Source organism: Oratosquilla oratoria, chromosome 20 (assembly GCF_046742065.1).
Source record: "Oratosquilla oratoria isolate Oo_2021 chromosome 20, ASM4674206v1, whole genome shotgun sequence".
NCBI classification, from domain to species: Eukaryota; Metazoa; Arthropoda; class Malacostraca; order Stomatopoda; family Squillidae; genus Oratosquilla; species Oratosquilla oratoria.
Window position 1 is genome coordinate 30,146,940 of NC_134796.1, and position 17,500 is coordinate 30,164,439.

The following is a 17,500-nucleotide window of genomic DNA, read 5'->3' on the forward strand; positions in this document are numbered from 1 at the left end:
TGTATCATGAATAATATTTTGATGCAGCCCAAAGGGAGTTCTCCCTGTCTTCTCTTTTTTCTGCATAAGGGGATAGAGAGGGGTGGTCACTGATTAAGTGAAGTGGCTTTCCTGTGTATGTATTATGTCTTGCTGCATTACTTTTGACCCAGGGCAGTGGGCAGGATAAAAGGATGACCTGTCATCCTTGAGGAGCTAAAATGAGAGGAGAAAAGGGTGGTGGATGGGAGTGGAGTGGGTGGGGATGACCCATCATCCTTGAGGAGCTAAGATGAGAGGGGGAAAGGGTGGTGGATGGGAGTGGAGTAGGTGGGAATGAAATGGGTGGGAGTGAGTGCCTTTTGACTTGGATACCTCCCTGGCAAGGGGAAAAAGCCCTTGGTATATAGATAGATAGCCAGCCAAGTTACCTTACTTGTATGGGGAGGAAACTATTGGTATTAAATAGATAGGTTTTTATTTCTTAATCAGGTTTTTTTGTGTTATTGGCTGATGTTGAATGAAATGTCAATGTAATGGTGTACAAGTTGTGATGGAAGTATTAGATTTGGCTGTTAGATGAACTTTTTTTCACAGTGATAGGTATTAAACTGCTTCCTCTTATTGCCGTTTCTTCCATTATCACCTCTCCATCTGCAACTTTTACCTTTTTTTCTCTACTTGATTCACTTCCCCTTCCTCTCTTAATTTCCTTCAAAAACATCTTTTTATTACTTGAAAAAATTTCTGTATAGTTCCACTTTACAAGGGAAAAGGGGACATGTGTGAATGTAGTAACTTCAGAGGGATCAGCTTGTTAAGTGTAGTTGGGAAGGCTTATGGGAGGGTCTTGATTGAGAAGATTAGGAGAGGAACAGAGGTGGTAATTGGTGAGGAACAGTGTAGGTTTAGGAGAGGTATGGGTTGCATAGATCAGATTTTTGTGGTAAGACAGATATGTGAAAAAGCTATAGGAAAAGATAAGGATGTTTTTTGGGCTTTTATGGATTTGGAAAAGGCTTATGACAAGGTAGACAGCAAGGCACTGTGAGGGATATTGCAGATATATGGGATAGGAGGAAAGCTTTTAGGAGCTGCCAAGAGTTTTTATGAGAGTAGTAGAGCGTGTGTCAGGATTAGAAATGGAGAGAGTGAGTGGTTCGAGGTAAAGGTGGGACTTCGTCAGGGATGTGTTATGTCACCCTGGCTGTTCAATTTATACATGGATGGGGTGTTTCAAGAGGTAAATGCAAGGGTAGTGGGTCAGGGGACTGTAAAACCCAACCTCCTTCCTATATTGGTATGACCACTATGAAGCTGTTGTGTAGACTATCATACCATCTGACATCAGGAGCACCCAAGAACCACTACAAAGATGCCAACCACACCATCTTATGAAGGGAAACCCTGGTAAACAACACAGAAATTTTAGCCATACACCAAGACCCTAGAAGATTACCTATCCTGGAGGCCCTTTTCATAAAAGAACTTTCCCTGAATCTCAATACCCAGCATGAGGACATCCACTACAGCATTGCGGGGAAGACTGATGATGTCATGCACCTCTCAGTCAATGGAAGAACAGACTGTGCCTAACCGGTAGCATCAGCCATCCAGCCAATCACCATCCACCTTCTTCCCATCTAACCCACATCCCCGGGTATAAAAGTTGCTGATTTTCATGGAATCTCCATTCCTTCATTTGCCACTGAAGAAGCACTAGGAGGTGCAAAAAGTGTTTTGGCTTTCAACTATGCCTATAATTCTACCTAATGGCATATGGTTAATTACTTGGACTCCTGCCTATGGAAGGCAAAGCTGCTTTACAAAAGAGAGTGAAGATTGACATAAATGACTGGTCCACAAGGCCGCTTGACTTAATTGATGACCCCCTCTCCATCCCCTCATGCAGAAAAGAGAATAATGGGAGAAATCCCTTTGGGCTGCATCAATATATCATTCACACATAACCACGCCCTAGCTCCCCTCCCATCTAAAGCTATCCACTTCCTCCAGTCTCTCTTCTTTCAGACTGGTTTCCAACTCGCTGCCATCCTCCCTCCTTGAACATCTCATCACCTTACTTTTACCCACATTTACCTTCAACTTTCTCTTATTGCATACCCTCCCAAACTCCATCACAATCTCCCTTAATCCCACCTCTGACCCTGCCACAAGCGAAATGTCATCAGCAAACAAGAGCTAGATTACCTTGCACTTTTCCCCATTTTCTTTAACCATTTCCAATCCCCTAACTTCACATTTATCTCCTGTACCACCCCAACCATGTACACATTGAACAGCCATGGTGACACAACACATCCCTGATGCAGCCAACCTTTACCTCAAACCACTTGTTCTCTCCATTTTCAATTTTAAGACAGGCTCTACTACTCTCATAAAAATTCTTGACTGCTGTTAACAGCTTTCCCCCAATCCCATACATCTGCAAAACCTTCAACAGTGACTTCCTGTCTACCCTGTCATAAGCCTTTTCCAAATCCATAAAGGCCCAAAAAAACATCCTTACCTCTTCCTAAAGCTTTCTCATATATCTGTCTTACTACAAAAGTACAACCCTTACCTTTCCTAAACCCACACTGTTCCTCATCAATTACTCCCTCTGTTCCTCTCATAATTCTCTTAATTAAAACCCTCTCATAAGCTTTCCTCAACTACACTCAACAAACCAATTCCTCTGAAACTACTACATTCACATTTGTACCCTTTTCCCTTGTAAAGCAGAACTAAACAGGCACTTCTCCAGTCCTCTGGCACTCTACCCGATACACATTAAACAATCTCATTAGGCAGTCCACTATTACTGTACCTCCCTTGTTCAGACACTCCACATGACACCCATCTAAATCAGGTGCCTTACCTGCTCCCATTTTAATAACTACTTGCACCTCATCTTTTCTCACTTCTCCATTTTCCTCACCTATTACTGACATTTTCTTAGTGCCTTCTGCTGCCACCACCAATACTTCCCCATCCTCCACATTTAACAGCTCCCTAAAATACTCTGCCCATCTTCCCCTTTCCACCTCCTCTTTCATTATCATTTCTCCTTCTGTGCCTTTTCTCTTTTCTTCTCTACTTGACTTGCCTCCTTTTGCTCTCTTAACTTCCCTCCAAACCATCTTTTTATTAGTTTTAAAAAATTGTCATACTCCTCCCCATTTTACATCTGCACTCCTTTTTGCCTCCTTTATCTTATCTTTTACTTCTCTTCTTTTTTCCTTAGTAACTCATGTTTCTCTCATCCTACTTTGCAACCAGTCTGTGAATGATTATTGTTTCTTGATATTTTGTCAGATTTAATTTTTTTTTTCTAATGCCTATTCCACCATTGTTAATAGGAATCATTTCACAATTTTAAATATTCATAATATAATTACATTAGATCATCTAGACTCCTGTGAATACAACTAGCCTCATTAAATAAGAACTAATTAGGAATTAATTAATTAAGGATGTCCAATCAAGTGCATTTTGACACAAAATACATGACACACATCTATATTACCTATTCAATTTAGGCTAAAATACTTTTGAGAGAGAGAGAGAGAGAGAGAGAGAGAGAGAGAGAGAGAGAGAGACTTACTTTCATGAAACTGTTACCTGTATGTTCTGGAGTTGCTAATAGTTGTGCTAGAGGATCAGATACTGGATTTGACTGATGTGAATCATCACCCCTAGAGTCTGTATTTTCTGCATCAGAGTAGTCAGAATAATGACTTTCAGACATGCTGAGAGAACGATTTCTTCCATCTCCGCTGTCTACATCAGAAAGCTCTTCAGTGTCAGTTACATCCATGCTGTAAGAATTAGAATATTATTAAATAAAATGACAATCAAGACTGCTGGATATGAATGCATTAGGGTAAGATTAGTTGTAGAAAAGTACTCAGATTTCTTAAGTAAAACAATTGTTACACTGGGAATGTTATTCAAAGACGAAGTACTATTCAATTACCTGGAAGAGAAACTACCTTGGAAACGATGTGGCAAGATGTTAAAGGGGATTTATTGAAGATCGCAGAGGAAGTAGTTGGTGTCAAGTGGATAGGAGGTACTAAGAAGAAAAGGTCTGCATACTGGACAGAGGAGGTAAGAGAAGCCGTAGCTAATAAAAATAGAGCTTTTAGGCATTGGCTCAAAGTACGTACTGAAGAGAGTCGGCAAAGATTTGTAAATTTAAGGAACACAGCCAAAACAATTCAAAATAGGGCTAGAGATAACGTCTGGAGGAATATAGGTGAGGACTTGCAAAATGACATTGAAGGAACAAGCTACTTTTTTCTATGGCCAAGTCTTATAGGAAAGGGGGTAACGAACAGCAGTTCTCTATTAAGCATACTACAGGAGAATTACTAACAGAACCAGAGAGGGTGGATGAAAGATGGGAGGAATATTTCAGAAAATGAAGGAACAGCAGAAGAGGAAGAAGAAGAAGTAGAGTTTGATGAGCAATTGATGGGAGACATGGTAGATAGGATTACAGTATCAGAGTTAAAGGTACTCTGTTGAAAATGCGTAACAATGAAGCTACTGGATATGATGGTATACCTTGCGAGATATTTAAGTTTGGGAGGATGGCAGCAATTAATATACTCACGAGACTATTCAATGTAGCACGGGATGCTGGAGAAATACCACAAGACTGGAGTAAAGCTGTGATACACCCCGTCTTCAAAAAAGGTGACAGAACGAATTGCTCAAACTACAGAGCTTCTACTTTCACATATAGGAACAATTTATGAGAGAATTCTTGAGAAGAAATTACGAAGTATATTGGAAGATGTATTACATGAAGCCCAGCACGGATTTAGACCAGGTCACGGAACGACGGATTTAGTTTTTGCCCTAAAAATTATAATGGAAAAATCCTGGGAATGGGACATCAAGAAGTATGTGGCTTTATTAGATCTAGAAAAAACATTCGATAGAGTACCCAGGCAGATGTTATGGAGGGCGATGAGGAAAGCTGAATATCAGATTCCCCCAAAGCTGGAAAGAGCAATTAAACGTTTGTATGTCAGCAACAAAACATTAGTAAGATCAGTTGCAAAGGAAGAAAAGTGGTTTGATGTAACATCTGGTGTGAGGCAAGGTAGCATAATATCACCACTTCTATTTATACTGTTGATGGATCAAGTCGTGAAAGTAGTGGAGCAAAGAAGTGGAGGAAGGGGGAACTATGCCACTTTTATCTATGCTGATGACATGGGATTGGTGGAAGAAGATTTGCAGCAGTTTGCAAACATGATTAACCTCTGCAATAATGTATTAAAAGAACATGGCCTGGGAAAACAGAGTTAATGCTAGCTGGGAGAGAACAGGAAGTAATTGACATACAAATAGAGGATGTCAAACTGAAGCAAGTAACTGAAGTAAAGTATCTGGGGGTTGCATTTGATGAAGTTAGAAATGAGGAGACCATAGAAGATTGTATTGCCAGCTACAGCAAAAATGTTAACCTTCTCTATCCCCTACTTAAAGACTGGCATGTAGCACGAAAGGTAAAGATAATAATATACAAAACCATCTTGAGACCTATACTAACTTATGGGTGCGAGTCTTGGACTCTCACAATTAAAACAAGAAGTAAAATTCAAGCTGCAGAAATGAGAGTATTGCATATCATCAAGGGTGTTACAAGAAGAGATAGAATGAGAAACAAAGACATCCAGAAGGAACTATATATCAACAGCATCTTAGTCTTTGTGGAAAGAGCACAGCTACGTTGGTATGGACATGTCATGAGAATGGAAGATAATAGAACACCAAAGCGATGGCTGAACTGGCATCCCAGGGGTAGACAACCACCAAGAAGACCATGGAAAAGGTGGTGTGACAACATCAATGAAGTGCTTAGAAATAGAGGATCCTCTCTGCAACAAGTATTACAAGAGAGACGGTATGATGAACCACACCAACTGAAGAAGGCTGATGCAGACTGACAAGTCTACATAGACCTACCAGGCAGATGGTGAGAAGGTGAGATGTGAGAAGATGGTGTGTTGTTCTATGCATTGACCTCTGTTTACTTGAAATGTTTAATAACTAGAACCAAAGATTCCTCACCTAACCATGACATCTGGTTATCAGCAACAATATACAATAATTCTAGTTTTTTAAATTTTATTTATTTATTTATTTATTTATTTTTTTTTTTGCCAAACATAACATGGCTTGTTTTTGTCGGACTAAAAACAGCCTTTTGTGTCTTTCTCTCAGGAAGAAATGTACAAAACTTTCCTTTGTATTAAGCTATTTCTACAATGTGGAGAGTTTAAGCTAGTCCACTATTTTCACCATACGGGGATTTGAGGGAGGGGGGCTAATCAAGCATTGTTTGGTAACATCGTTTTCTGGTTGTCACCATGTAACTGGTTCCCTTTCTTGATCTGTCTCAGTGAGCCATAGTATATTTTTGAGTGACAGTAGGGAGAATTATTGAAGATATGTGGCACTGTCATGCAGAATTTGTCAGAAGCATGAACAATTCAATGACAATCATGCTGAATCTGGGTTTTTCGGATAAAATTGCATTTTTTTTTAATCCTTGACAATGTCATAGAGAACCTATCCTTATATAATGTAGGTTAACTTAACCATGTTTTATTGTAATTAAATACAATCAAATACCACCTGACTTTTTTTTTTATCAAACTAGAGTTATTCAGGGAAAAAAGTATGTCGCACACTGATTAATGCACTGTAAAAATTATCACTTAGTTTTAAAATATATATATATTTTTTTTCTTATATTATTTCCAATAATAATTACAAGGAAATGATAACCATATTGTCCATAGTAAAATACAAAAAGAAATATAAAAAAGAGCAATGGGACAACGATAAAATACCATGTTTAATGAAAAAATCAGGTAAACATTTTGTTTCTTCAAAGAATTCAACAAATGCTGAAAATACGAGTGCGGGAAAGTAAAAATTTACCCATTATGTCTATTTCATAGTTCGGCTGTTGTGTTTAGGCAGAAAACCATACAGTATTTTGAAATGTTTGTTTAATATCTGTCAACACATTCCCTACCCTAGCCTTTTCCCACCAAATATATAACAATAAGGTGAAAATGACATGCATCGTCTGCAGATCGTGACTTGGTTAGGTCAGGTTGAGAAATTGCTTTACTTGTGTTCCCTGGTTTGATTAATATTTTGTTTGGAATTGCTCACTTTTGTGTTTCACAATCTTCCTTTCAGAAAACCATGTTTACAAACATCATACAGAAGTTGGGAATCCCATTACGAAAACTTATAATAATAATAGTAATCGAAACAAAAACTTTATATTTGAAAACTTTTGGTCATACGGGCCTGCACCCCGTTTTTTCCTGCCCACTGTATATGTACACACTTTAACCCACTGTACTTTTCGCATAAATATTGTAACTAAAATGGAAATAGCTTAATAAATGATAAAATTATTTTTGTTTACCTTCACTCCCACGCGTCGATTTCCGTTCCCCGTAGTGTTTATCGCGCGTCGGACGGGAGAGCGGCTTTATAGTTGAATATATTTATGAACACAATGTCATAGTACCCTCCTGCGACTTGAATTTAGTATTAAACTTGAAATTCTGTAACTTATACCCTAGACCTTCAGTGTTTTACCCAAATTTCCATACTATAAAAAAAACCTCGTTATGGACCTAAAGGTCTCCTGTCATCGTGCTGTATTATTGTAGTTTATTGCAACATATATAACAAATGGTACTTTACGCTGTTGAACATACCCATTTCTATCGTTCCAAAACATTTAGAACCGGCATTCAAAACGATATCCAAATTATGGGGAACTGAACATACAGTAGCATTCAAGATATATGTTGTTGAATTTTGAACATGAAGAAATCATGTAGCTGATATGTAGCGGTGTATGGCGGAATTTATCAGAAGTGCAAACAATCTTGATAAGTAACCCGTTGAAAAGGATTACAAAAAACTTAATGGAAACTCGCCCCGTAAGGCCAACCAAGTACCAACACCCATCTAACGGCGGCAGTGTGTGGCAAGGGTTAAACAGTATTGTCTTATATCTTTTCTCCAGTTATAAGCTCATGGTTTTCATATGGGCTTTTGCAAACTGCGTATTTATATTCTTAAAAAAAAACATGTGCTCTCATGACCTCGTGATTCTCTTCTATCACAGACAATTTTATCTATTACCTCAAATGATCTAACTCAATCAATCAGTCAGCCATTTCGAGTCCACTGCTGAACAAGGCCTATCTCCTATAATTCCATGACTCACAGGATTGCGCCAATCTCTGTCACATCTTACCCACCTCCCGGTAGGCCGTTAGGCCTGTCGGCTACCTGCCTCCTCCAGTTCAGAGCGGTCAAGGAACGTCTCCCGTGCACGGATGTCTTCGAGCGATGTTCCCCGCTTTCCGAGGGCTTCGTCAACTTTTGGTCCCATCTCTTCCTCGGTCCTCCCTGGGGACGTCTTGTGTTGGGCACCCAGTGATACCACCTCCTCGGCGTCCTATGTTCCTCCATCCTTTTCATATGTACATACCACCGCAACTGGGTCCTTTCAACGTAAATGATTATGCTTTCCACATCCAGCTCTATCCTGATGTCTCATTTCTTAGTCTGTCCCTTCTTGTGACTCCACGGATCATACGCAGGATTTATCTTCGCTGCCTGCACTAGGGATGACGTTTTCGTCGTCAACGTTCATGCCTCCCAATCGCAAGTCAGTATGGGCCGGAGGATGGTCTTAAAAATTGTCGTCTTGACTTTTACCGTTATGTTCTTGTCCTTTAACAGAAGGTACAAGAAGTTGACATTTGCCGTGTACTTCTGAATTCTGTTATAGTATTGCTCCTTCGTGGGTTCTTTTGTCATCGTACATAACTCCCAAGTATTTGTATGCCGTGGTCTGCTTCAAGGTGGTTTCGTCACCTTTAAGTCCATGGTCTTGCAGAAGTTAGTTCCATAGTTCAACCGTAACCGCAGGCGACTCCGAAGCAGCCTCTATGATTCCAACATCGTCCGCGTAGGCGAACTTATCCGCCTCCCCCGGTCCCTTGGCGGGTTCCATATTCTCCACACTCTTGATGACATGGTCCATCAGGAGTATGAAGAGAAGGGGAGAGATGACTGATCCTTGTCTTACTCCTGATCCAGCGTTGAACCAGACAGTTTTGTCTCCGATGGGTCGTACAGTTGTCTTGTTCGATTCATATAGGCTGCAAATTGCTCTTCTCAGTGTTCGCGGAATCCCATGATCGACGTGTCGAAGTGCCTTCCACAGCTCTTTCCTTGGCACTCGGTCGAAGGCCTTCTCCAGGTCTAGGAAGGCTAGATATCTTGGATAGTTGAATTCCCACGACTTTTCCAGCAGGATCTTCAAGGCAAAACTGAGGTCTGTCGTTCCTCGATTGGGGCGGAAACCATGTTGTGCTTCGTGAAGTGTCTCCTCTACATATGTTCTCAGTCTCCTCTCAAGGATCCTCTCGTATGTCTTGCCGGCATGTGGTAGCAAACTTCTCTATATCGTCTCTCCACCCTCTGCCTGGTCTCCCTCCTACACACTTCACATCTCTCAGCGTTCACTCAGTAATGCACTTGCTCCATCTCCCATTAGTTTCTCGTGTTAACTTACCTGCTTCCTCTCTTTTACTGCCTCCGCAATAACCTTTCTAACCCAAATTGTCCTCCTTCTGTCTGTCAATGTTATTCCCACCATTGACGTTTCCATTTTCTTGGGGGTACTTCTTAGCTCGTCTCCATCGGCTTCGTCAGTTTCTAAGTCTCACCTCTGTAGATTATTGTTGGCACTATATACTGAAAAATGTGAGCTTCAAACATAAGTGTTGAGAGCCTCTCTTTATCTTCTTATATCTACTAAACGTTCTCCAACTAACTGTAATACGCCTTTTTATTTCATTATCATGATCTTTAGCCACTTTTACCATCTAGCCTAAATAATTTTACCCTTCAACTTCTTTAGAGCTTTCTTCATCGATTATAATCTCTTTACCTTGAACCTACGTGTTGGCAATTACTTTTTTTTTTACTCTTCTTCATCCTCAAACCTACTTTGGGACTTAATTTGTTCAGATCACTCAGCATATCTTGCAAGTCTTCTGCTCTTTCTGAAATAACAATAATGTCATTCGCAAATTGTATATGATTACTTACTGATTAGAATATTTGCAATTAATCGCACGTCCCGAAATCCTTGGACAGTGGAAAGAGGAGGGGGTGGTTGAGGGGCATGATAATTCTCATACACTGGGAAATTGGTGAAGGGTGATAGCTGCAGTTGGGTGCCAAAGTCCAGCAAATTTGGGACGCCGGCCGGGACCACGCACGTTCCCTTCGAAGGACCAGAGAAATGTTTCTCAAAAGAGGGGAGCAAACTCATGTAAATCACAGTCCTAGGGCTAATCAAATAGAACATACTACACTTAATTTTTTTTTATATTCGGTGAAGCCCTATATCTATAGTGTGCCCAATGGTCCACGCCGTCATTATGACGGTGCCCCATATATCTATGAGGAATTTCCCTGTTCGCCATCAGGGACGTGCCAGTTAGCAGTGGGTCAGACGATTGTGTGTGTGAGCTGCTCTTGGTCTGATGTTTCTTACAAAACCTGTTCGATATGGGTGCCCCTGCAGAGGTTTCCTCTCTATCAGCATAGCTTTTGTAATCATTAAGATTCTCAAACCTATCCACCACTTCAAGGTGTCAACTCTCGGATCGGGGAAATATCTCGCCAGAAACCAGTTGGCAAGGAGGTGAGATTACTGGAAAAAAAAAAAACCTGCATAGCAACCATGAACAGCAGAAAAAACAAAAACAAAACTGGACGTTCCTGTTGGATCACCGTTTCCTGAAGGTCCAACCGCATTACCTCGTGTGCTTATGGGCAGTGTACCACCGAATGTGAGTAAGTACTGTCCAAGCAGATCCAAATCTTGGACATTAAACTACACGAAGAAAATGAAGATCTATACTTACAACGTAAAAACCCTTTCAGAAGACCACAGGATGGAGAGTTTAATGAAAGAACTAGACAACATCAAGTGGGACATCGTAGGACTGAACGAAATCCGAAGAGCGGAAGAAAAGCTGATACAATTACAAGATGGTCACCACCTGTTCTACTATAGAGGTAAAGACAAAGAAAGATCTAGTGGAGTAGGATTCTTGATAAATCGAGAGATTGCTGGTAACGTAGTCAAATTCAGTAGTTTGTCAGGCTGGGTAGCTTGGATTATGATTAGGTTGTGTAAAAGGTACACTCTAAAAATAGTTCAGGTTTATGCACCAACTTCGCAGAGTTCAGACGATGAAATTGAGTCATTCTATGATTATTTGAATTAGGTAATGGATCAAGATGAAAGTAAGTACACGTTGGTAATAGGCGACTTTAATGCTAAAGTGAGGAAGAAGATGGGAGATGAGACGTGCATAGGGAAGTTTGGAGTAGGTGAAAGAAATGACCAAGGCGAGATATTAGTAAATTTTGCAGAGAACTACAACATGAGGATAATGATCACTTTCTCCCAAAAGCGCGTAGGTCGTAAATGGACGTGGAGAAGTCCCAATGGAGCACAAAAATCGAAATAGACTTCATATTAGGAGATGAGAGCAAAGCGTTAACAATGTTACGGTGATAAATAAAGTCAACATAGGTAGTGACCATAGAATGGTAGGATGCACAGCTAAATTCAGTTTCAGAGCCGAGAGAAAATAGTTTTAAGAAAGAAAATAAGTCTTGTAAAGGTTAAGGGCAAGAAGAAGAAATTTCAATTAGAAATTAGAAATAGATTCGAAACTCTAAGAACTAACAAAGACACCGTCGAAGATATTAATTTGAATTTAGTGAATATCATTAGAGAATTGGTAGAGAAAGTAGGAAGTACAAAAAAGCATTAGAGGAGACAAATACTCCAAAGCTACAAATGATCTAATTAAAATAAGAAGGACACCATGCAGATTAACAGCAGGAGAGACGAAATAGAAAGAATAGAACTAAACAAGCTTATCAACAAAAGGCAGAGATCAGAGAAAAGAAAGAGAAACATGGATGGAATAAAGGGACCGAGCGCAGACATGCTTTAGGAAGACAGCAAATTATATGTTTGAAAGATAGAAATGGAGCAATCATTAAATGCAGAGACAGAATGGTAAAAAGAGTAGAAGAATTTTACCATGAGCTTTACTCATCGAAGACCGTAGTTGAGTTAGTAAATTCATGTGTAGACGTTAGTAGTGTGCCAGAGATTACAAAGGAAGATGTAGAATTTGCTCTAAAAATATGAAACGAGGAAAAGCACCTGGGGAAGATGGTATATCGACAGATCTGTTGAAAGACGCAGGTGAATTAGTTCATATCAAATTAGCTCAGTTGTACACTCAGTACTTACGTCAAGAAAGCGTTCCTGATGCGTGGTGCAATGCTATAGTGATTTTGCTTCATAAAAAAGGAGACCAGAAGGACTTAAGTAACTATCGACAATTTAGCTTGCTATCAAATGTATATAAAGTATTCTCCAAGATCCTTACAAATAAACTAAGTCAAGTTTTAGATGGAAACCAACCGAGAGAACAGGTAGGCTTTAGGAGCGGTTATTCGACTCTAGACCATTTGTAGACGATAAATCAACTCATCGAGAAAACGACAGAATACAATATACCTCTGTGTTTAGCTTTTGTAGATTACGAGAAGGCCTTTGACTCGGTAGAACAAATAGCAATACTAAACTCGCTACGCACACAGGGCACAAACGAACAGATTGCAAGTTTTAGAAAAAAATTATTCGAAAAGTACCACTATAATTCGACTACATAAAGATATAGAAAAGATCAAGATCAAGAAAGAAGTACGGCAAGGCGATACATTTCACCCAAATTATTTACAGCTTGTTTGGAAGAGATTTTTAGAAGGTTGATTTGCAGATGACATTATTCTTATTTCAAAAAGAGCAAAAGACTTGTTAGATATGTTGAGTGATCTAAACAAGGAAAGTCTCAAAGTAGGTTTAAAATGAATAAGAGTAAAACCAAAGTAATGTTCAACACGAAAGTTCAAAGTAAAGAGATTATAATTGATGGTGAGAGTCTTGAAGAAGTTGAAGTGTATATTTAGGGCAGATGGTGAAAGTGACGAAAGATCAGGATGATGAAATAAAAAGACGCATTACAATTGGTTGGAAAGTGTTTGGTAAGTATAATAAAATCCTGAGAGGCTCTCTACCTTTATGTTTGAAACGTAAAGTTTACAATCAATGCATTCTACCAGCAATAATCTAAGGGTGTGAGACTTGGAAACTGACGAAGGCGATGAAAACAAAACTAGGGACTGCACAGAGGAGAATGGAGAGATCAATGATGGAAATAACGCTGAGACCGAAAGAGAGCAAGTTGGGTGAGAGAGCAGACTAGAGTGAAATATATTGTGGAGGCAGTAAAAGAGAGGAAGTGGAATTGGGCAGGTAAGTTAGTGAGAACGACTGATGAGCGATGGAGCAAGTGTGTTACCGAGTGGATGCCTCGATATAGGAGGCGTGGAAGAGGGAGACCAGACAGAAGGTGGAGAGATGATATTGAGAAGTTTGCAGGAGTAACGTGGCAGAGGTTGGTACGGTCGTGTGAATCATGGAATGTTATGAAGGAGGCCTTTGTTCAGCAGTGGACTCAGAATGGCTGATTTGATTGACATTGGTTTTGATATGATTTAAGATATCTCCACAATCAGTGGCATGCAATTAATTCAGCAAGTTTTATCTTTGTGTTATGAACATTATTTCACTTATCAACTAGCTGGGCAAGATACAACATACGTATTTGGTTGGAGACTTCCTACCTGGCTAGCCCTGCGCGCTCTAAGACCTAGCTAACACAATAAGATAATACCTCTGATTATCCCTTTGGCCTCTCCTTTAATAGTGCACTGACTGGTGATGTCTTCAAATGAGTGGATGCCCTCAGTTGAACAGGATGCTGTCGATATTCGTAGATCCATGCGTCGCATAGGGGCGGCGGGAACCATGCCTGTCCTTAGTCGATAGCACTGAACACGTGATTGGGGAGGGGAATCGCACCCAAGGATTTCATTTCCCCGATTTCGTCGATCTTTCCGCTTCATACACTATCTAGAAGTTTGTTTTCCTGAACACGTAAGTTCCATGTATTGAATCACCGGAGTGGGTTTGGCAATGACCTCGACTGATCTTATAGATTCTGATTTAGGGGCACGTCACGAAGTACAGTTCGGGGCGCGTCACGAAACACATTTCTGGGTACGTTACGAAGCACATTTCTTGTTTCAGTAAGTTTTCGGGACACTCAAACACGAGTCACTGCAACGTGATTGGCGATGACCAAGGATAAGAATAATATGTTCATGTTGATCTATTCACTTTCGAGGAAGCGAGGCCCTCAGACGTATTCTCTTGGAGAGTGTGGCGTGTCTACTGCCTGCTGCGTGATATCAGCGGTATCAAGCATGAGGTACGCTGTTTTTCGGCGGGCACTTTTCTAATCGTTAAATTGCGAAAGGAATGCGACGCAACGTCTGAGCAGAAGTTGAGGCAATTCCAATAGTTTTGTGAGGTAGCTACTAGTTACGAGAAAGGGACACATGATCCTAACTAACCTAATTAAAACTAGCCTAGACAAGAAGTGGCAAGCACGCAGGTGAGGGGTGGGGTAATAAGCAGCGGACCCTCCAACCAAAACAATTGAGAAACAAAATAAAATGGTAATACATAGGTAAAATGTACCAATCCTAATCACAAAGTACAATGATACAAATTTATAATATGGTGAATAAGTTAAACTAATTGTGAAGTTGAGACATTTCAATCTTAACATTATAACATCTGTGATGACTTCGATCAGCTTACGAAGACATCTTGGAAGACGTAGGGGAGAGCGATTCCTGAGTAAATAGAAGATACTTAATCTTGATAAGGTACTGTAACTAATTAGCGCTAAACTCTCACAACAGTTGCTGGGGAGAAGGGGGAGGGAAAATACCAAGAAGTAGTGACTAAAGGTCTTAAGACTTCCAGCACTTCCATAGAATGAAGGAAAAATAATAGCCGAAGAGGCTGAAAGGAGACGAAAGAAAATGGGAAGCACTAGTCAGTGTGTCACAACGCCAAAGTTGTGACATCGCAATTAACCTTTCAATTCCCAATTCAAACCTCTAAAAATCCTTTCAGGCAAGTTGTAGATAGTCTGGGTGAAATCGTATTGCCATACCGTACTCCTGCCTCGATCTATATATTTTCTGCATCTTGTAGTCGAATTACAACAGTACCTTTCTCTTGGATGTTTTCTAGAACCCTTGCAATGTATTCGCTTGCATCTTGCTTGCGTATCAAGTTTAGTATTGTTATTTGTTCTACTGACTCCAGGGCCTTCTGTTAATCTAAAAAAGCTAAACGTAGAGGAATATTACATTCTGTCGTTTTCTTGGTTACTTGATTCATCGTCTGCAAATGGTCTATAGTCAAATATCCGCTTTAGCCTGCTTGTTCTCTTGTTTGGTTTTCATAAGATTTTGCCTAATCTATTTGTAAGGATCTTGGAAAATATTTTATATACATTTGATAACAAACTAATAAGTCAATAGCTACTATGCCATCTTCCCCAGGTGTTTTTCTCGTTTCATACATTTCAGAACAATGCTACTTCTTTTCTAACGTCCGTCTGCAGATGGATTTAATGACTTAACTACGGTGTTTGACAAGTAAAACTTTTGGCAGAATTATTTAATTCTTGTATTATTCTGTCTCTGCATTTGATAATTTCTCAATTTTTATTTTTCAAAGATGTTATTTGCTGCCTCCCTGAAATTAGTATACACTTTGTCCCTTTAATATTTTTACTTTTCCGAATAGGTTCCTCTATTTCATCCATGTGTCTCTTTCTTTTCTTTGATCTGCCTTTTTGTAGATGGGCTTGCTTAGTTTTACTCTATTTCATCTCACCTGCCTTTAATGTGCATATTAATTCTTCTAACTTGTTGATTTGTAATTTTGGAGTAACTGCTTTCTTTAGTGTCTTTGTATCTCCTACTGTCTCTTCCGATTTCCTAATGACATTCACTAAATTCAAGTTCATACCTTCTATAGACCACTACCAAATCAGCTCTTTCTCTTTATTTCAACGATGGAATGTCCAGGGTTTTGAAATTTTCTTCATAATTTTTATTTGCAAGGCTGGGAACCAATTTGGTCGCAGCTCGTTGTCGCCTATAAGTCTTGTGTATGTTTGTGTGTGTATCTACCTAATTGTAGTATATAGGAAAAGACCAACGCTCATGGGGTCCCGTCTCTTACTCTAATTGTTTGTTGTGTTTGTATGTTATTGGTTATGTTTGTGTGCGCGCGCGCGCTTGTGTGTGTGTGTGTGTGTGTGTGTGTGTGTGTGTGATTCACCATGGTTTCACGATGGTCTTGGATCACGTGTTGGACTCATGATCGACAGCTATTTCCCTTACACGCACACGTATCCCAACTCCCCGCCCACGAGAGTTGGAGTAACGACGCGCAACGCAGCGATGCTGAAATTATTTCAGCCCTGGGCGGGATTCGAACCCGAACCGCTGTAGTGGCTGTCGGGAACTCTACCACCGCGCTACGTGTGTGTGTGTGTGTGTGTGTGTGTGTGTGTGTGTGTGTGTGTGTGTGTGTGAGTGATTATGTATTTGGGAATTTACTTGCAGTAGGTCTGAAGTCATCCTCAAAATCAATATTCCTCAAAGTCTTCGAATTTTGACTGCATTGCAAGTAAGCATACCACGGCAGTAAGAACTGAAAATAACAACAACAACCAGTTTATTTTTCATGAATGTTTTATTTTCTATTACATTGAATTCACTACTTTGCACCTAATTTTCGTCCCTTTTTGAAGGAAATATCTTCGAGTGCATTGTGTATAAATCATCCCAAAAAGTCTGTTATTTCATAGAAAAAACATCATTAACTCACTCGCAATATCCATGGTAAATTCTGCCCTCCCCCCTCCATAATTGGATTATTTTTCAATTTCAGCATGATCTCACCCACAATCAACAATAGATAACCCGCGTGCCAAGATCTACTATATGGACACATTCGTTTTCCCATTACAGAACTAAATTAACTTGTGAATATATGAATTTCTGTCCATATTGCCACAAGGGGTTTTATTACCAGTGCAATAATCATCCCATAAAGAAGAGCTTTTTGTTGGGAACCCATCTGTGTTTATTAACATTGTGCACAGTTGACATTTGCACGTTTAAACTGAATATTCGAAAACAAATAGGAAACAAAACGCAATCTGCAGCAGTTGGCAAATGAACACCCCAGTAGAACTGCCCTTGCTCCAATCTCTGGACAAACAAATCGTAAATGAGACGGATTCATAGGAGCTAATTGTATACAAATACAACACAATAAACAATGGTTTTCCAAATGATAATATTGGGTATCCACAACGAACAGGAAGGGCGCATACATTCGTGATGCCTGAAG

The 17,500-nt window shown here is 39.8% G+C and overlaps 1 protein-coding gene across 6 annotated transcripts in view; it reads right to left on the reverse strand.

Annotated features, from left to right (window-relative positions):
- The window catches only part of Taf11 (TATA-box binding protein associated factor 11), a 59,790-nt gene extending 51,472 nt beyond the window's left edge, over nucleotides 1-8,318 (reverse strand). For 2 of the 6 annotated variants that reach the window (XM_076203803.1, XM_076203799.1), the window contains exons 1-2: nucleotides 7,448-7,605; nucleotides 3,604-3,800 (exon numbers count right to left, since the gene is read on the reverse strand). In XM_076203803.1, coding sequence (XP_076059918.1) covers nucleotides 3,604-3,799 — 196 coding nt within the window. In that variant the 5' untranslated portion in view covers nucleotide 3,800; nucleotides 7,448-7,605. Of the gene's footprint in view, nucleotides 1-3,603; nucleotides 3,801-7,058; nucleotides 7,109-7,185; nucleotides 7,284-7,447; nucleotides 7,606-8,297 lie in introns of those variants that run through there. The other 4 variants (XM_076203802.1, XM_076203798.1, XM_076203801.1 and 1 more) reach the window with 3 other exon arrangements.
- Between the last annotated feature and the right edge of the window lie 9,182 nt (nucleotides 8,319-17,500).